The sequence below is a fragment of the Rattus norvegicus genome, chromosome 10 (genome assembly GCF_036323735.1).
Source record: "Rattus norvegicus strain BN/NHsdMcwi chromosome 10, GRCr8, whole genome shotgun sequence".
In the NCBI taxonomy this organism is placed as follows: Eukaryota; Metazoa; Chordata; class Mammalia; order Rodentia; family Muridae; genus Rattus; species Rattus norvegicus.
In genome coordinates, this window is record NC_086028.1 from 81,474,368 (window position 1) to 81,494,318 (window position 19,951).

Below are 19,951 nucleotides of genomic sequence, written 5' to 3' on the forward strand. Positions count from 1 at the left end.
CACCGACTGCTCTTCCAGAGGTCCTGAGTTCAATTCCCAGCAACCACATGGTGGCTCACAACCATCTGTAAAGAGATCTGATGCCCTCTTCTGGTGTATCTGAAGACAGCTACAGTGTACTTATATATAATAAATGAATAAATCTTTAAAAAAAAAAAAAACCAAACCAAATGAAACCTATGTCAATAAATGAGAAGAGGAGCAGAGGAAAGTACAGCGGGAGACTGAGGAGGCAGGACTGAGGCCTCAGAGGGTGGTAGGGAAGACGAGGCAGGAAGATTGCTGAGTTTGAGCAGCCTGGACTTCACAGTTGGAGTTAGGACCATGTAGTGGGACATTGTCTCAAAACAAAATAAAAAAATAAAATAAAGATGGCAGCACACATCTTTAACCCCAGCGCTCCGGAACCTGAGGCAAGTGGACCTCTTGGAGTTTGTAAGCCAGCCTGGCTTACATAGTGAGTTCAAGGCCAGCAAGGGCTACATGGTTAGACTTTGTCTAAAAAAGAAAGAAAGGAAGGAAGGAAGGAAGGAAGGAAGGAAGGAAGAAGGAAAGAAGGAAGAAGAAGAAGGGAGGAAGGGAGGAAGGAAAGAAGGGAGAGAATCCTGGAGTGAAGCATGCCCTTTGTTCTTGTTGATGTTTTTGAGACAGGGTTTCTCTGTGTATCCCAGGCTGTCCTGGGACTTGCTCTGTAGAGTAGGCTGGCCTTGAACCAAAGAGATCTGACATCTGCCTCCCTCTGCCTCCCTAGAGTAGGGAGTAAAGGTGTGTGTCACCACTTCCTGGCATGGTGCATTCCTTTAATCCCATCATCAGAGGCAAGTGGATCTCTGAGTTCACAGCCAACCTAGTCTATAAGCCATGTTCCAGAACTACAGAGAAACTCTGTCTTAAAAGCAAAAACAACAAAACAAAAGGAGAAATTTGGAATTAAATTTTTATCATATATTTTATTTTATATTATATATTATATGTGTAACCATGGGTGGGGCAGCTGGAGAGATGGCTCAGTGGTAGAGAGCACTGATTGCTCTTGCAAAGAATCTGGGGTTCAATTCCCAGTATGGACAAGACATTTTACAACTGTTTATAGTTCTGGTCCCAAGGGATCTGACGCCCTCTTCTGGCATCTGAGAGCCCTGCATACAATTGGTTTACATACACACAGGCAAAACCTATGTAAGAATAAATTTTAAAAACATTTAATTTTTTTTTTTAGATTTCTAAATTTCTTTTTTTTTTCGGAGCTGGGGACCGAACCCAGGGCCTTGCGCTTCCTAGGCAAGCGCTCTACCACTGAGCTAAATCCCCAACCCCTTCTAAATTTCTTTTTAATTATGTCTAAGTTTGTGTGTGTGCATGTGTCTCTGTTTCTGTGTGTGTGTGTGTGTGTGTGTGTGTGTGTGTGTGTGTGTGTGTGTGTCTGTATCTGTGTCTCCGTTTCTGTGTTGTCTGTTTCTTGTGTGTGTGTTTCCGGTTATGTGTTGCCTGTTTCTCTGTATGTGTCTCTGTATCTATGTCTCTGTTTCTGTGTTGTCTGTTTCTGTGTGTGTATGTATATGTGTGTGCCATGTTGATGAGAGAACCCAGTCTTTGAGCACACCAGGCAAGTACCATACCTTGAACTATGTTTCCATCCTCACATTAATCCCAGAATTGAATTGGAGCCGAGGACTGCCAGTTTAGTCTCTGGACTTCAGCTGATTTTCAACACTTTTATTTTCCTTGTTACCAATACTGTGTCCATGTGATGTGTTTGCCTGGGCCTGCTTGCACCACCCTGTGTATAGTTAGAGGACTCTGTGGAGCTTGAATTCAGGGACATCAGGCTTGCACTGCACATGCCTCTGCTCCATAAGCCATCTATGCTTTCTTCTTCTTTTTTTTTTTTTTTTTTTTTTTGGTTCTTTTTTTTCGGAGCTGGGGACCGAACCCAGGGCCTTGCGCTTCCTAGGCAAGCGCTCTACCACTGAGCTTAATCCCCAACCCCTATGCTTTCTTCTTTTATTTTGATTTTTTCTTTCTGTTTTTCCAGACTGTCCTAAAATTCACTTTGAAGTCCAAGCTGGCCTTGAACTCAGAGATCTGCTTCCTAATTGCTGGGATTAAAGGGGTATGCCAACACACCCGCCAGACTTCTCAGTTTTCACGCATCTTTGATGATATTGTCCCTTCCCTTTGAAACTTCTGCAGTTTGTGAAGTATGTCCCATGCAATTACGGGACAATCTTTGCTCAGAGAATTGTTTGTTTTAGCCCCGCCCCTTTGTGATGTTAGGGCTAGAACCCAATGGCTGAGCTATACCTTCCTCCTTGCTAAGTAGTTTGTATGTTTACTTATTGTGTGTCCGTGTGTGCATGCCTGTGTGCATGTGGGGGCAGGCCTCCATGGGTGTGTGCACTGGGGCACTTATGGAGGACAAAGAACAACTTTCAGGAGTTGGTTCTCTCCTTCTACTTTGTCGTTTGCAGAATCCCAATTCTGGCCATCGAGAATGACATCAGGGCAAGTGCCTTTTGATACTATCCTCTTATTATTATTTTTTAATAAAGCAGCATTTATTAAACATAGGCTTTATTAGATTTTTTTTGTGTCTCTGGGTGTGTGGCTGGTGTGTGTGTTTGTGTGTGTGTGTGTGCGCGTGTGGAAACCAGAGGACAACCTCAACTTTTGTTCTTCAGGAGCTGTCTACCTTCGCCTAAGAAAAGTTATTATTGGGGTTGGGGATTTAGCTCAGCGGTAGAGCGCTTGCCTAGCAAGCACAAGGCCCTGGGTTTGGTCCCCAGCTCCGGAAAAAAGAAAAGAGAAAAAAAATAAAAAGAAAAGTTATTATTGGAGGCTAGAGAGGTGGCTCAGCGGTTAAGAGCACTGACTGCTCTTCCAGAGGTCCTGAGTTCAAATCCCAGCAACTACATGATGGCTCACAAATGTCTGTAATGAGATCTGGTGCCCTCTTTTGGTGTGTCTGAAGACAGCTACAGTGTACTTTGTATAATAAATAAATAAAATAAAAAAAAAGAAGTTATTATTGAGCTGGGCATGTTATCATTAAAAAAGAAAAGTTATAAAAAAAAAAGAAAAGTTATTATTAGAGCATGGTCTCACATGCTTCTAATCCCATCTCCTGGGAGGCAGAGGCAGACAAGTCTCTAAGTTCTAGACCACTTTGGTCTACAAAGCAAGGTCTAGGACAGAGAAATCCCTTCTTGAAAAAACAAACAAGCAACCCCCCCCCCCAAAAAAAAGAAAAATAGTATTGTTAAAAATTATTTAGAGAGGGGTTGGGGATTTAGCTCAGTAGTAGAGCGCTTGCCTAGCAAGCACAAGGCCTAGGGTCTGGGTTCAGTCCCCAGCTCCGGAAAAAAAAAAAAAAAAAGAAAAGAAAAGAAATAATTTAGAGAGATAGAGGCTCTTTTTTTTTTTTTTTTTTTTTTTTTGGTTCTTTTTTTCGGAGCTGGGGACCGAACCCAGGGCCTTGCGTTTCCTAGGTAAGCGTTCTACCACTGAGCTAAATCCCCAGCCCTGATAGAGGCTCTTACTATGCAGCCCTGGTTGTCCTGGAACTCACTCTCTAGTTCAGGCTGGCCTTTGATTTAGAGATCTGCCTGCCTCTGCCTCCTAAGGGCTGGAATTAAAGGTGTGAACCACCATGATCAGCACTTACAACTTTTTTTTCATCTATTTCTCTTTGCATGTGAACACTTAAGTACACCTCAGTGCTTGTTTTGTGTGTGGGGTAGAGGTAGGGGTGTGGTTGCACCCATGTGGAGGTCAGAGGACAACTTGGAGGAGGCAGTTCTCTCTCTCCTTCCAAGTGGGTCCTAGAAATCAAATCCAGATATTCAGGTTTGGCCATCTCATCTCATCTCCCCTAATGGTTCTATTCTCTTCCGAGTCAGGGTTTCATGTAGCCCATGTTGACCTTTGACCTCTAAATTACTATGTAGCCAGGACTGATCTTGAATCCCTGATTCTCCTGTCTCTCAAGAGCTTGGATTACAGTTGTGCTTACCTTACCAGCTAGAAATTACATTTTTGTTTGTTTGTTTGAGACAGGGTTTCACTATATATCTTTGGCTATCCTGAAACTCACTACCTTGCTAGCCTGCCTCTTCCTCTTGAGTACTGGGATTCAAGGTATGAGATACTAATTTTGGCTTAGAAATTACTTAAAAAAAAAAAAGATTTTATTATGTATGTGAGTATACCATCACTGTCCTCAGACACACCAGAAGAGGGCATCAGATCTCATTACAGATGGTTGTGAGCCACCATGTGGTTGCTGGGAATTGAACTCAGAACCTCTAGAAGAACAGTTAGTGCTTTTAACTGCTGAGCCATCTCTCCAGCTCCAGAAATTACTTTAAAAAAAGATTATAATTTATTTTATGTGTATGAAATAGTTACATACATATATGGTTGTGCAGTACATGTATACCTGTAGAATTCTCCAGAACTGGGGTTATAGAAAGTTATGAGCCACCATGTGGTGATTCTACTCAAACCTAGGTTCTCTGCAAAAGTACCAGGTGCTCTTAACCACTGAGCCCACTGAGCCATCTCTCTATCCCCTAGGAGTTATTTTTTTTTAAAGATTTATTCATTTATTATATATAAGTACACTGCAGCTGTCTTCAGACACACCAGAAGAGGGCATTGGATCTCTTTACAGATGGTTGTGAGCAACCATGTGGTTGCTGGAAATTGAACTCAGGACCTCTGGAAGAGCAGTCGGTGCTCTTAACCTCTGAGCCATCATTCCAGCCCAGGAGTTATTATTATTATTTTTAAAGATTTATTTATTTATTATATATAAGTACACTGTAGCTGTCTTCAGACACACCAGAAGAGGGCATCGGATCCCTTTACAGATGGTTGTGAGCCACCATATGGTTGCTGGGAATTGAACTCAGGACCTCTGGGAGAGCAGTCGAGTGCTCTTAACCGCTGAGCCATCTCTCCAGCCCCAGGAGTTATTTTTTTAAAGTGTCTCTGTTTTAGTGATTATTCATGATACTTATTGTCTTGACCTGTGTTCTATCCCTAGAACCTAGTAAAGGCGGAGGGAGAAAACAGACTTCACAAAGCTGTTCTCTGACCTTTCACATGCATCAATGGGGCAATGGGTGCTGGAGAGATGGCTCAGTGGTTAAAAGCACTGACTGCTCTTCCAGAGGTCCTGAGTTCAAATCCCAGCAACCACATAGTGGCTCACAACTATCTATAAAGAGATCTGATGCCCTCTCTTCTGGTGTGTCTGAAGACAGCTCCAGTGTACTTATATAGAATAAATAAATAAATCTTATAAAAAAAAAAGCAATGGAGAAGTTCACATTCACATTTGTGGCATCTTGGCTATTTGAAGGGAGTATTAGAGCCTCAAAGACTTACATGTTTTCCTCCCTTCGTTTGTACGTTTCTCCTCCAAGCCAGCCATTGTAAAAGACTGCCTATAAACATTGTTTTTTAATCATAATGATCACATTTAAAACCTCACCACTGGGCTGGAGAGATGGCTCAATGGTTAAGAGCACTGACTGCTCTTCCAGAGGTCCTGAGTTCGATTCCCAGCAACCACATGGTGGCTCACAACCATCTGTAAAGGGATCCGATGCCCTCTTCTGGTCTGAAGACAGCTACAGTGTACTTGTATACATAAAATAAATAAATCTTTAAAACAACAACAACAACAAAACAACAAAAACCCTCACCACTACCTCTTACTAGGCACAACACTGCCTGCGTTAGGTAGACATTTAGAAGTCCATACAGTAAGCCTGTCTGCTACATGAACAGAACAAATCCTGACTTGATCAAATGTACCTATTGGATTCTTTGGCAGAAATTCTGAGTTGGGTTAAGAATTTACAGCTAAGGGCCAGGCATGGTGACACACGAACTGGGGAGACAGTGGTAGAGGCAGGCAGATGTCTGAGCTCAAGGTCAGCGTCATCTACAGAGCGAATGAATTCCAGGACTGCCAAGGCTATATTGAGAAACTATTTCACTCCCTCCTAACCGCCCCCATTTGAATTCGAGTCAGAGTGTCTGACTCATAGTTAATCCTATTCCATGAAGTTAAGTAATTTAAGGCAGATTTCCAAATCCCTTGTGAATGACAATACCAACTTACTAAGTTGAGGGTTTTGAATAAGTAAATATATAACAAGGCAAGTTGTACATACAGTGTATAGCACAAAACTATCAGATGTGCTGCTGCCTTTTTTAAAATCTAAGATATAGTTGTATTATTGGCTTTTGCTCAAGGTGACACCCATAAGTGTGGTGGCTCATGCATTTAATCCCAACATTCGGAGTTAAAAGCAGGAGATCTCTGTGAATTCGAAGTAAGCTTGGTTTACATATTTCCAGGCCAACCGTGGTTACGTAGGGAAACCCTGGCTGGGAAAAAAAAAATGGCACCTTCCACGGTCAACACAGCGCTTGGTCATGTCCCAGAAGCATCTGTTGCTCTCCAGGCGCTGAAGTAGTAGAACACCAGGCGCCCACCTTGGTAGGATGCATGGGGAATTACGATAAGACATAGGGTTCGCTCCTTCGATGTTGTCTGGGCTTTGTGGAACGTGGCGCCGAGCTAAGACGAGGACTGGGGCCTTTGCAAGACACTCCTAGACGCCGCAGCAGGAAGTGAATAGGGCGACTTCCGGCGCGCTCCGATGACGCACGGCACCCGGCTTCCGTGTTGGGAGCTGGCTACAGAACCTGGGACGCGGAGAGCTGGGGTTGGGGCAGCGGGGCGGCCCGCGGGCCTGGGGTGGGGATGCACCGGCGCGGGGTGGGAGCTGGCGCCATTGCCAAGAAGAAACTCGCCGAGGTGAGCGGGAAGGAAGCCGGGCTGAAGCCTGCTCTGCTCTCGAGACACCGAATTCTCCCGGAGTGGAGTTCTCTTTCCCTAAATCGCCTCTTAAACTATCTGTAGAAGACAGGCTTCTCCGGAGCCCAGGGATAAGTGCATTGAAGTTTCAGGAGGCCGCTGATTAAGTCACTTTATCAGACAGATCCTTACACTTGAATACTAAAGCTGTGGCAGCACAATGGGAGCCTTAACGATCACTGTCTCAACTCATGCCGGTCTTTTTGTCTGACAGGCCAAGTATAAGGAGCGAGGGACTGTCTTGGCTGAGGACCAGCTGGCTCAGGTGAGTCCAGGCAGGAAGGGAGATGGAACAGGGCTGGTCAATATGCCTTTGGTATAGATTGTTTCCACCGAACTAAAAATAGAGTGTCAGGCAAATCCAGATTTCGTTTTAGGGAGATTGCTAGAAATACTAGCTAAGATTTTTTTTTTTTGAGTGATTAGACTGGTGCATTTCCCCCTTTTATTTTATTTGGTTATTGTCTTTTTATGTTATTCTTTTAAAGATGGTGTCTGACTTTGCTGCCAAGGCTGGGCTTCCAGCTTGTGATTCTCCTGTCTCAGCCTGAGGAGTACCAAATGCCACCGCTCCCAGCCTTGTGGTTTCTTTACATACATGGTCAATTCTAGGTGAACCTAGTGATCTGGGAACGTACCTAAGTGGTAGAGTGTTTGCCTAACATCCACACGTACTTGAGGCCATTCTCAGCACAGCAAAAATTTAAACAAATTTTCTTAAAAAATCAGAATGATAATTTCTCCTAAAAGTACTGATATGTGGCCAGGCAGTGGTGGCACACGCCTTTAATCCCAGGATTTAGGAGGCAGAGGCAGGTGGATCTCTGAGTTGGTGGCCAGCTTGGTCTACAGAGGGTGTTCCAGGACAGCCATGACTAGCTACATAGAGAAACCCTGTCTTGAAAAACAAAACAAAAAAGAATGCTGATATTTGCTTACTTATAACATTGCAGTAGGAACAGCATTAGGAAAGCACAAGCCAATGGGATGTGTCTATCTAAAGAAGTTGAGACAAAAAGTAAAATTATCAATATTAAGACATTTTGAAATGATAATCTTTAGTCATAATGATTAATAATAAGGACAATGTTGTTCAAAGCTGAACAGTCTGTTGGGCAGATGCTGTCTTTTGAATTTTTTTTTTTTTTTTTTTGTTTTGTTGAGACAGGGTCTCTGTGCAGTCCCAGCAGTCTGGAACTCACGATATAGACCAGGTTGGCCTGGAACTCACAGAGATCCTCCTGCCTATGCCTCCCAAATGCTAGGATTAAAGCCATGTGGCATCATATCCGGCTTTTTCTTTTTTCTAAGAGTTAGGCTCTTGTTGCTTATCACTGGTGTGGAACTAGCCATGTCCACTTGCCTCTGCCTCTGTCTTCGCATGCCGGGATTAAAGGACTATATCACCACATTCATGTCCTTTATGTGGTGCTTTGTATCAAAGCCAGGGCTGGTACATGCTGAGAATGTGTCCCATCACCAAACTGTACCTCAACTTACGACTTTTATTTCAAGTACCTCACAATGATGAGAATGTGCATGACTTGTGGCACCTGTCACTCATAGCAACTGGGAACCCACAGGAGGGCGGATGAGTGATGGGTTCAAGTCCCTTCTCTAACTTCACCCTTTCCTATATGGACTCTGAATACACTTGAGTATTGTGATTGGTGAAGGAGAGGAGGTGGTTTGTCTTGAAATGGGCTCTTGATCTGAGGAAAAGTAGACATCAGAGCATGTCGTTGTAATTTTTAAAAAAGACTTATTATTTTCTTTATATATTTGTCAGACTACCTGTGTACACATGTATATGCAGGAGCTTGCAGAGGCCAAGAGAGTGTCAGATCCCCTGGAGCTAGTGGTGGGTAGTGACTTAGCATGCAGTGTGAGTGAGTCCTGAGAAGCAGACTCTGGTCTTTTTTTTTTTTTTAATATTTATTTATTTATTTTGTGTATAAGTACACTATAACTGTCTTCAGACACACCAGAAGAGGGCATCAGATCTCATTACAGATGGTTGTGAGCCACCATGTGGTTGTTGGGATTTGAACTCAGGACCTTGGGAAGAGCAGTCAGTGCTCTTATCCACTGAGCCACCTCTCCAGCCCCAGACTCTGGTCTTTTCAGAGGCATCAGTGGTTTTAGCCACTTAGTTCTCTCTTCCGGCCTCATTTCAGTTTCTTTTCTTTTTTTCCTTAGGACAAAAAGCAACCTGTTTATTTCAATGTAATTTATATACAAGATAAAAACTCTCCCTTCTGCTCAGAACCTTTCCCGAAAGGTCTCCGTTTCTTCTTTAATCCTGGCTTCTATGAGTAATGTTAAGTCACTGTCTGTATTGGAGAGGTTGTAGCTGACTAACACCTGCTTGCTGGTCTTCTGGCTAAGTGCAGAGGGAGGCCCATGGAAGTCGTATCAGAAGTGTCTCCAAAAAGAGGGGTGCCCACAGGGATGGAGTCGTAGCGGCTGCACATGGCAACTGCGAGGTTGCTTAGATACGGTTAGAGGTTGTCCTCACCCACAGGAAGAGCAAGTCCACCTCATAACATGAAAGTGGACGAGCTGCTCCCAGAGCCTCCCACTGAAGTTGTGAAGCGAGTCCGCCTTGGCTCATGGCTCCTCCATCCCGCCAGCCACCAGGCCACAGCAAGGAGACCAGGCAGGCGTAGTCGCCCGGACCAGAGAGAGTGAGCGCCTTCAATTCCTTTTCTTCTTCTTTTTTTTTTTTTTTTTTTTGTCATGGTCTCATCGTGTAGCCCAAGCCTTAAGCCACATTTTGCATCTAGAGTATGCTTTTAGTTAGTTCGTTTTTTGAGATAGGGTTTCTCTATGTACAGCAGGCTGGCCTCGAACTCAGAGATCTGCCTGCCTCTGCCTCCCAAGTGCTGGGATTAAAAGCATGCACCAACATCCCTGGCTCCTGATTATGCTGTAAGAAACACTTATCTGGGGACTGGAGAGGTGGTTTATCAGTTAAGAGTGCTTACTGCTCTTGCAGAGAGGACCAAGTTTGATTCCCAGCACCTACATGGAAGCTTACAAGTCCAGTTACAGGGCATACGAACCTTATGATCTCCTCAGGCTCCTGCACACATGCGGTGCGTATACATACACTCAAACATGCACCTAAGATAAAGATTAAAAGATTAAATAAATAAAAGCTCTTGCTTGACAGGGCAATGTTATGGGTGAATCTCTGAATTTGAGGCCAGCCTGGTCTTCAGAGTGAGTTCCAAGACAGCCAGGGCCACACAGAGAAATTCTGTCGAAAAACCAAAACATCAACAACAAAACAAAAAAACCAGAACAAGCTGTTGTTTATAGGGAAGGCAGCCTGCCAGTTGTAACTGAGAACAGCGATTAGAAGAATATAGAGAATTCAGATCATTTTTTTGTGGCAAATGAAGAGATGTTGGGTCAGAAGTCATTCTTCAGGGGGCTGGGGATTTAGCTCAGTGGTAGAGCGCTTGCCTAGGAAGCGCAAGGCCCTGGGTTCGGTCCCCAGCTCCGAAAAAAAGAACCAAAAAAAGAAGTCATTCTTCTTGGTGACCTGAAAGCTCTTTGTTAGTTAGAGAAAAGGAGATAAGTCTATTTTAGAAGTAATAGAGATAAAAGAGGTAGTAGAGATAATTCTCTTCATTTTCACTTTCTTTTTTTAATAAAGAAAATTGTATTTACTTAGAAGCGTTCAGAATGTCAACAAAACAGCTGCCATGTTTTTGCAATCACAGAGCCGTGTTCAGTTAGCAGAACGACAGTTACCTCCATGTAAGCTGCATCAGAGACAACTGAGGATGGAGACAAAACAGACAAAACCAAAAGAAAAGAAACCAAGAACCAAACTACTGTGCCCATATGTAACTAATTTGTGCTGTGCACCAACACGAATCTAATTTCCATGCCAACTTACCAGGCAAGGTTAGTGGCTATTGAGAATACCACCAGGACAGGGCTAGCTAAAGACACAGTCGGTAGTGTGTTAACTGTACAAAAAAGACACTGTACAGTTTAAAAACAAATCCTACACAGCCTTACATTTCAATTTTTTTCTTTAAAAGGAGTGAGTTGTGTACAGGGGGGTTAAATGTTTATAAACCAAAAAAATCTGCACTAGAACCAACTTATTTATCATCTTCTTCATTTTCCTCTTTTTTTCTTTTTTTTTTTTTAGATTTATTCATTTATTATATATAAGTACACTGTAGCTGTCTTCACATACACCAGAAAAGGGCATCGGATCTCTTTACAGATGGTTGTGAGCCACCATGTGGTTGCTGGGAATTGAACTCAGGACCTCTGGAAGAGTAGTCGGGTGCTCTTAATCGCTGAGCCATCTCTCCAGCCCTTCATTTTCCTCTTTTTCCTCATCCTCTTCATCCACCTCATTGCCTTCCTCTTCCTTCTTTTTCTTGCTCTTTTCAGCCTTGACCACCCCTGTTTTTCGCTGCATCAGGTTTCCCTTTAGCTCTGTAGGCAGCAATATCCTTCTCATACTTCTCCTTCAGCTTGGCGGCCATCTTCTCACAGGGCTGCTTGTCATCCGAGGCAGTGTTGTTCCACATCTCTCCTAGTTTCTTCACAATATCACCAATGGATAAGCCAGGATGCTCGCCTTTGATTTTTGGGCGGTACTCAGAACAGAACAAGAAGGCCAAAGGAGGCCTCTTGGGTGTGTTGGGGTCCTTGAACTTCTTTTTGGTTTCCCCTTTGGGGGGGCGTGTGTAGGTTTTCATTTCTCTTTCATAACAAGCCTTGTCAGCCTTTGCTAGATCTTCAGAATCCCCCTTTTCTTTAGCAGACATGGTCTTCCACCTCTCTGAGAACTTCTTGGAGAACTCTGAGAAGTTGACAGAAGCATCAGGGTGCTTTCTTGTGCTCCTCCCAGCAGGTCTGCACAAAGAATGCATATGAGGACATTTTGCCTCTGGGCTTCTTAGGATCTCCTTTGCCCATGTTTAGTTGATTTTCCTCTGCGAGGCATAGAGTCGCCCAGTGCCTGTCCGGCTCTCGCTTGCCCTGGCGCTATCTCTATGGAGCTCAATGTACTGCAATGGCTGTGAGAGCGGGAGCCAGACGCAGCCTCATTTTCTTTTTTTGAGACAGGACTTTACAATGTAGCCCTGGCTGTCCTGGAACTCACTCTGTAGACCAGCCTGGCCTCAAACTCAGAGATCCACCTATAGATCTGCCTAAAGGCATGGGACACCACGGCCTGGCTATTCTTCCATTTTTTAAGACAAAATAGATTGTTGTACCTTCAGTTTAGTTAATTTTTCCAGGAAGAAGAGAAAAAACACATTAGTTGGGAATGTTGATTATCAGAACTGGGACGTGTGAAAACAAGCACAGATTTTAGAAGAGAGGAACCAATATCATCTCCTTCCTGCCTGCAGCACAGCCGTGCCGGGCACAGGTGGGGGAGGGAGCACAGAGATGAGCATCATTGCAAATGCTGGAATCATGCAAATGCCTAGGAAGCACAGGCAGGAGGGTCAGGAGTTCAAGGGCAAGCCAGACAGGACTCCATGAACCCCTGTCTCAAACTAAGGACAAAGACTTTGTAAAGAGATACAAATAGGGTAAAAATGGGTCTGAAGGCCGCTGGTTATTCAGTTGTTACATTTATTTGTGTGTAGTGTGTGGGCTCCTGCCACATGAGATGTGAGGTCAGAGGGGAGTTTACACTGCAGCTGTCTTCACACACACCAGAAGAGGGCATCAGTTCCCATTACAGATGGCTGTGAGCCACCATGTGGTTGCTGGGATTTGAACTTGGGACCTCTGGAAGAGCAATCAGTGCTCATAACCACTGAGCCATCTCTCTAGCCCCTCCCCTTGTCTTTTTTTAACAGATGTCAAAACAGTTGGACATGTTCAAGACCAACCTAGAAGAATTTGCCAGCAAGCACAAGCAAGAGATCCGGAAGAATCCTGAGTTCCGAGTTCAGTTCCAGGACATGTGTGCTACCATTGGGGTGGATCCTCTGGCCTGTAAGGGATTGCCTGTGGGGTGAGGGGCTCCTGTAAGGCTCTTATAGCTGCTCCCCTGTTATGGTCTCTTCTGTGGGGCATCTCTAGATGGCCCTTCAAGGAAACAGGGAGAGTATATGTTGAGGGAGCATCCTGGAGGACTGTGTGTGCCCTTCTGAGGTGGAAGGCGGGGAGCCCGGGAAGCTAGCTGTAGTCTGTGGGCGCCATCTTTTCTTGAACAATCTAGTCCACTTTTTCTGTTCTTCATGACTTTCTTCTTAGTAGAAAAAGAAGACTATTTTAAAGATTTATTTTCGTAATTTGTAATTATGTTTAGGGGGAGGCAGCATAAAATGTATGTGATCGCAGGTGCCCTCACAGGCCAGCGAGCTGGAGTTAGTCTGTTGTAAGCTGGAACTGGAACTTGGGCCTCTGAACGAGCACGTAAAGCTCTTACCTGCTGAGCCAGCTAAGGGAAGCCCCATAAAGAGAAGAATTCTCTTTTTTTTGACAGGGTCTCACTATGTAGACTAGACTGGCCTCCAACTCACAGAGATCTGCTAACCTCTGCCTCTCTACTTCTGGGATTTAAGGTGTGTGTCACCACACCTGGCTTTTGAACATGTTTCATTTATGCGTATGAATGTTTTGTCTGCCTGTCTACCATGTTCTGGCCCAAGGAAGTCAGAAGGTGGCTTTAGATTGCCTGGGACTGGAGTCACAGGCAGCTGTGAACCATCACTTTACCAGCTGAGTTATTCTGCCACCCCATCCACCCCCTTTGGTGACAGGAGCTCATGTAGCCCAGACTGGTTCAAACTTGCTATGCAGTGAGGATGACTTTTACCTTGCTGCCTCCCTGTTCAGAGGGCTGGGGCTGCTGCTGTGCACTCTGCATGCATACGCCTGGCTCAGAGGCTCTTCATTAGTAAGCATGGCGGCACTTAGGCTTGATTAGGCAGGGTTTGAATCAGAGTCTGGGAACAGGGCTGGGAGGAAGAACCAGGGCCTAACCTGTACACACAGGACTTCCCACAGGATAGATGCTTTAATCCACCATTGAGAGAAGAGAAGAGATGAGAATGGATGAATAACACAGCTTTCATTTTTCTGTTTTTAGCTGGAAAAGGATTTTGGTCTGAGATGCTGGGTGTTGGGGACTTCTATTATGAACTGGGCGTCCAGATTATTGAAGTGTGCCTGGCCCTAAAACATCGGAACGGAGGTAAGGGTGGTTGGGACCTGTGAACTGCGCTTTGGGCTTAGTTTTCTGACTTTCTTTTCTAAAATTCTATAGCTTGCAGGCCTCTAAGGTCTGGAGACATATCTTAAATATTTCATCTTGTTGAATCCATGGCTGATCTCTACAGCCATGGTTAGAGGTGGAGGTAGGAGGGTGGCCTGAGACTGGTATACAGTGCTCTTTGTTACGAAGTTCTCACTGTAACTGTAGGTAGACCTGACCCACCTTTCTGAAGTCCAGTGGGGCCAACCCAGCCTTTGAGTTCTGAGGCTCAGGTTCATGATTTCAAAATTTGGTCATCTGGGGCCAGTGAAGGGGCTACCCTGATTGCATGAATTCAGTCCCTGCAACACATAAAGATGGAGGGAGAGAGCTGAACCCACACACTTGCTCGCTGAGCTCCATATGCACGGCTTGGCATATCCACATGTATATCCACACATAATACAGTATTAACATGTACTGTTTATTTTCTTTTTTTTTTAAAGATTTATTTTTATGTATACGAATACACTGTCGATGTCTTCAGACACACCAGAAGAAGGCATCAGATCCCATTACAGATGGTTGTGAGCCACCATGTGATTGCTGGGATTTGAGCTCAGGACCTCTGGATGAGCAGTCAGTGCTTTTAACCACTGAGCTATATCTTCAGCCCATATGGTTCTGTTTTATCTCAAGCACTCTGGAGGCAGAGGCAGCCAGGTTTCTGTGAATTCCAGGTGAACCAGGGCTATATTATGAGAGATTCTGTCTTTCAAGAAAAAGTTCAGTCACTCTGACTATACTGTTGGAGGCCTGCCTGGGCTACCTGGCAGAGACTTGTTTCAAAGAAACCTGACAATCAAATTGTCCATCTGGTAGAGCCATCTTTTTTGTTGTTGTTTTGAGGTAAGGTCAGGCTCTGAAGCCCAGTGTGGCCTAGAACTCATGTCTGCCTCGGTCTCCTGAGTGCAGGGAATCCAGGCAGGGGTGAGCCACCGTGCCCCTCTGCTGCCTTTGCTTTCAGACTTTCCTGGCCTTCACTGTCGAGAGTCCTAGCAAGGTCTCAGGGCTCATTTCTCAGGGTCTAACCAGTTATTTGAGGAGAGATCGAGAAACTAGAGTAACATTTGTTCCTTGTAGAGGAGGTTGTCCATGTATCTCAAGCAGTCGTAGCTATCTAGGTAATTTTTCATTTTCTTTCTGTCCCTCTCCAACAGGTCTGATAACTCTGGAGGAGCTACATCAGCAGGTGTTAAAAGGAAGGGGCAAGTTTGCTCAGGATGTCAGCCAGTATGTCCTGCTTTCAACCCTTTGAAGTATTAAGGAATTTTTTAAAGACAGGGTCTCACCAGACAGTGATGGTGCATGCCTTTAATCCCAGTATTTGGGAAGCAGAGGCAGGCCGATATCTGTTTGAAGCCAGCCTGGTCTACAGAGCAAGTCCCAGGACATCTGAGGTTATACAGAGAAACCCTGTGTCACAAAACAAAACAAACCCCCCAAAACAGGATCTCTGTGTAGCCTAGGCTGGCCTGTGGACATAGAGTAGCCCTGAATGGACATCCCATCCACCTATGTCTCTCCCCCCCCCCCCCCCCCCCCACCGGAGCTGGGGACCAAACCCAGGGCCTTTCGCATGCTAGGCAAGCGCTCTACCACTGAGCTAAATCCCCAACCCTTTATGCCTCTCTTCTTAAAATTGTGTGTGTAGTGCCCATACAAGCCATGAGATGCCTTTGCATCCTCTGGAACTGGAATTTTGTGAGCAGCTGTGTGGCTACTGCAACTCAAATCTTGGTCCTCTGAAAGAGTGGCTAGTACTTTTAACCACTGAGCCATCTCTCTCCAGCCCCACCACCTCTTAGTGTTGAGATTATAGGCAGGAACAGCACTTAGCTAGAAAGAACACTTTAAATAGCATGTAGCACTCTTCTAGTCCTCCAATGTCTAGGCTACCTTTAGAACCATTCTTTTTAATTTTTTCTTATTTTTAATTTTATGTATTTAATGTATATGAGTGCATGGTCTTCGGACACACCAGAAGAGAGCATCAGATCCTGTTGCAGATGGTTGTGAGCCACCATGTGGTTGCTGGGAATTGAACTCAGGACCTCTGGAAGAGCAGTCAGTGCTCTTAACCTCTGAGCCATCTCTCCAGCCTCTGCTTTAGAGCCATTCTTAATCAGTATGATGAAATTACATTCTTTTTTCCTGTTTTTGGTGGTATTGTGGATTGAATCTAGGTCCTTATACTGTGAACTACATCCCTGGCCCTATAAAACCAATAGTGTTTTTGAGTCAGGGTCTCACTGTGTAGCCTAGAACACACTCTGTAGATCAGGCTGGTCTCAAACTCGCAGAACTCCACCTGCCTCTGCCTTAGCAGTATTGAGATTGAAAGTGTATGCCACCACTTCTGGTGTATGTTACATCTTTTTAATGTGTTGAGATTACTTATTTGGTGTCAAGGAGACTAGAGCAGTCACCTAAAGACAGGACTAAGGAGGGTCAGGTGACAAGCCATAGGTTGACCTAGTTGACCTGTCTGCAAATCCAAGGTGAGAAAAATAAGTGTTCCCAGAGACCAGAAGTGATGTACTGAAGACCAGGAATATTAAAAAGCAAGCAGTGGCAGGAGGCGGCCAACCTTGTTCTTTGTGCATCAAGTTTTCAGAAGAGAGGGGAGCCAGTGTAGTCAAACAGATGTCGGTCTGCTCCCCTAGGAAGAACATTCACACCACAGTGTCCTTTCCCTGGCAAGGGGTGTGAACCTCACGTGTGCTGGCTGTGCACGGTCTCCATGTTCTCTGGGTTTTTTCTTTTCACCAGTGACCAACTACAATGGAAAATAGTGGTAATCAGCTGCTGCCCCTTTAAAAAAGGACAAGCACTCTGTAGTTTGCTGTAGTCCATACCACAGCCTGTTGGCACCTCGGTTGCTGTTCTGCTTAACATATCTGAGTGTTAGGCCTGATTTGCCAAGGGTCTTTAAGCTGCTCTTACTCACTTCAGAGACGACCTGATCAGGGCCATCAAGAAGCTGAAAGCACTGGGCACTGGATTTGGCATCATCCCTGTGGGAGGAACTTACCTCATTCAGTCTGTTCCAGCTGAGCTCAATATGGATCACACTGTTGTGCTGCAGCTGGCCGAGGTAGGGTGTGTTTTTGAGAGTGCTGAGGGGCAGCCTGGGCTGTAGTCAGGAGTGGTGTCCACCTGTCCATTGCTCTGGCCTTGTGCAAAGACTGTCTTATGAACTACTCTGGCCTGTGCCACTCAGCACATTTATTGAGCAACTGCAGTGCAAAGCACCTGTGTAGACTGTGGGACAGAGAAGCTAATACAGGCCCTGCCCTTGGGGTGCTTACAGTCTTGTCAGGTAGACAGAGATGCAGACTACATTTCTTGGGGTAGATAGACCTTCTGATGTCTCAATTTGAGTTCCTCACAATCCCCCTGCCCTGGTTTCTCAGCATGCCTGAAGCATAAACATCTACAACATAGGGAAGATGTGTTCATTTTCTTAATTCTATAGTATAGAACAAAACTAGGTAAGTAAGGGGCTTTCTGTGCTGGGAGATGGGCACAGTGAGGTGCTGCAGCTTCGTACTTAAATACATAGATGAGACTTTCGATTACCCCCCTCCCTTCTTGGTGTGCTCTGAGTTCTCTATGGAGGTGTAACTTGGACCTGGTTTTTAGGGATGAATTCACAGTCTCTCTTCATCCTGAAAATCACCTCTTTGCTGGGAACTTTCTTTTCCTGCATGCTTAGACTTGTTTAAGGGCAGCATGTCCAGATAGATGTCATCCTGCTTCTAGCTAGGCAGGTGCTGGGCTCCAAATAACACCCTTAACTGATTTAGTTCCTGTTTATTCCTTCCTCCAGAAAAACGGTTATGTGACTGTCAGTGAAATCAAAGCCAGTCTTAAATGGGAGACGGAGCGAGCACGGCAAGTGCTGGTACGTGACAGACAGCCCTGGGGCAAAGAGGCAGCCTCACTCTGTTCCCTCTAGCTTCGTATCAGGAAGCCTAGCATCTCTGCCAGGTAACACTGAGAAGGCAGACCTTCCCTAAAGCTGGCCACTTCCCCTGATAATGCATGCACACTTGCTAACTTTCCAGGAGACGTTGATCAGGGGCATGACAGAAATACAGTTTGCACTGGAAATAGTACAGAGCAAAGGGAATTGGCAACCACTGAAGAGAGTTATCTGTAATTACAAACTGCATATTCTATGGTGGATAATTTTGCACATACAAACTTGTACCAGTGAAATACTCAGGCTTAGGAGAGAGCAAAATGAAGAGTTTCAGTACCTTTTCCATATCGCAGCAATTCTTTGCACTTCTGTAAATGAGAGAACATAAAATGCATGCCTAAAACATGTTGACTGGACAGTCAACAGCTTACTTAGGAACCAAGTCAATTGTAGTTCTGGTGCTCCCTGCAAATGATCTGAAAACCATCCAGAACACTGATCTCCACTTGCGCTGGGGAGCTGGAGACGGGCAGGGACTTCGACACTGTGTCGGCACATACTGTTGGAGCCTTGCATTCTTTCCACAAGCATTTACTATAGCTGGACAAGTTAAATACTTGGTGTTATTCAGGCCTTGGCCAAAGCCAAACATGATTCCATCTGGGCGTGTGAACAAATGAAGGCACAAGGTTGTCTGAAAACTTCCCAGAAGCTAACTAGGTGTGGGGGCTGCTTATTTAAGTCAGTCCTGTTCTTCCCTACAGGAACACCTGCTGAAGGAAGGACTGGCCTGGCTGGATCTGCAGGCACCAGGGGAGGCCCACTACTGGCTGCCAGCTCTCTTCACAGATCTCTACTCCCAGGAGATATCAGCTGAGGAGGCCAAAGAAGTCTTTCCTTGACTGAGTGTGGAGGGATATACAGCAGCAGGCCCGAAGACGTCCTGCCTGTGAATAAACCTGGACAATTCTGTTTATAAAAAAAATTCATGCCAAGTTTTTTTTTTGTTCCCCCAGGATTTATTTTTGGAAGTGCCTTCACATTTCATGTTTTGGAGGAAGCCTTTTATCCAGTGAGGATAAACTGAGTAACAGGGACAGCAGCAAGCACATAAAATGACTTGCATAGATTCAGATTCCCAGCTGGGCCAAGATGCAGCGTCTTGTGGCTAGCCTTAATATAGCTGTGAAACAAATTACCACTTCAGTGATTCAAACCTCTTCCTCATTCCTTTCCACCCCACCATGACTTGTCTTGCAGCTTCTATTGAGGTTCTAGATTAGAGAGACCAAACTGAAGGAAACTTAAGTCTGGTGTTAGAGGAAAGCTAGCTGTACTTCACTGGAACAGTTTCACTGAAATTGAACAATTTGTCCAAACTCCTTACTTGTTCTCCACCAGGTCCTGTAGACTCAAGGTGGGGAACTGCTGAGAACCTGTCCTGTTCCTTTTACATACACTGTCCATTGGTCCTTACAGCAACCTGTTAACCAGTTATCAGATTCTCAGGGGAGTGAATGCCAGAGGCAGTGCAAAGCTAAAGCCAGGCTCCACTGGCCTACGTTACCCTGTCACTGCGCCTACAGTGCAGGCTGGCAGGACAGAACGTTCACTGGCTCTCTCTGCACTCTTGATCAATCAGGAAAAGCCTTGTTAGAAAGCAAAATCCTCTCAGAGCATGCAAATGCGACAGTAATGGAGAAGAGCCTTGAGTTTATACCCCACTTACAAGCTGTCAGATCCTAAGTGCTGGCTCAGTATCTGGACACTGAAACAGGGGTGTCTCCAGACAGCCTGTAGCCTGGGCCCATCTTTACACTGTCTGCCCTCACAGGATGTGCTCACTTCCAGTTTTGAAAGCTACTTTTGAGTC

The 19,951-nt window shown here is 45.0% G+C and overlaps 1 protein-coding gene and 2 pseudogenes across 4 annotated transcripts; 1 reads left to right on the forward strand and 2 right to left on the reverse strand.

Moving 5' to 3' along the window:
- Nucleotides 1-1,869: 1,869 nt before the first annotated feature.
- Nucleotides 1,870-9,520, reverse strand: Psmg4-ps2 (proteasome assembly chaperone 4, pseudogene 2; annotated as a pseudogene).
- On the forward strand, nt 6,687-19,063 carry Snf8 (SNF8 subunit of ESCRT-II). Of its 4 annotated transcripts, none has more exons than NM_001007804.2 (8): nt 6,690-6,835; nt 7,110-7,160; nt 12,748-12,886; nt 13,986-14,090; nt 15,311-15,383; nt 17,106-17,247; nt 17,983-18,057; nt 18,843-19,063. In NM_001007804.2, the coding sequence occupies exons 1-8, from the start codon at nt 6,782-6,784 to the stop codon at nt 18,978-18,980; spliced, it is 777 nt and encodes a 258-aa protein (NP_001007805.1). In that variant the 5' UTR covers nt 6,690-6,781; the 3' UTR covers nt 18,981-19,063. The 4 variants fall into 4 exon arrangements, 3 of the variants coding, with proteins under 3 accessions (NP_001007805.1, XP_063124796.1, XP_063124797.1); XM_063268726.1 differs by lacking the exon at nt 6,690-6,835 and adding an exon at nt 9,894-9,993 and having other exon boundaries at nt 7,143-7,160; XR_005489752.2 differs by lacking the exon at nt 17,106-17,247 and having other exon boundaries at nt 6,687-6,835; nt 18,843-18,874.
- Nucleotides 10,811-12,750, reverse strand: LOC134480859 (high mobility group protein B1-like; annotated as a pseudogene).
- Nucleotides 19,064-19,951: the final 888 nt, after the last annotated feature.

Excerpts from the sequence above, each read along its gene's own strand:
- Snf8 (NM_001007804.2), top strand. The coding sequence starts at position 6,782 with ATGCACCGGCGCGGGGTGGGAGCTGGCGCCATTGCCAAGAAGAAACTC. Across the intron at positions 7,161-12,747 it reads CTGAGGACCAGCTGGCTCAG|ATGTCAAAACAGTTGGACAT; the intron begins GTGAGTCCAGGC and ends TTTTTTTAACAG. Across the intron at positions 17,248-17,982 it reads TTGTGCTGCAGCTGGCCGAG|AAAAACGGTTATGTGACTGT; the intron begins GTAGGGTGTGTT and ends TCCTTCCTCCAG.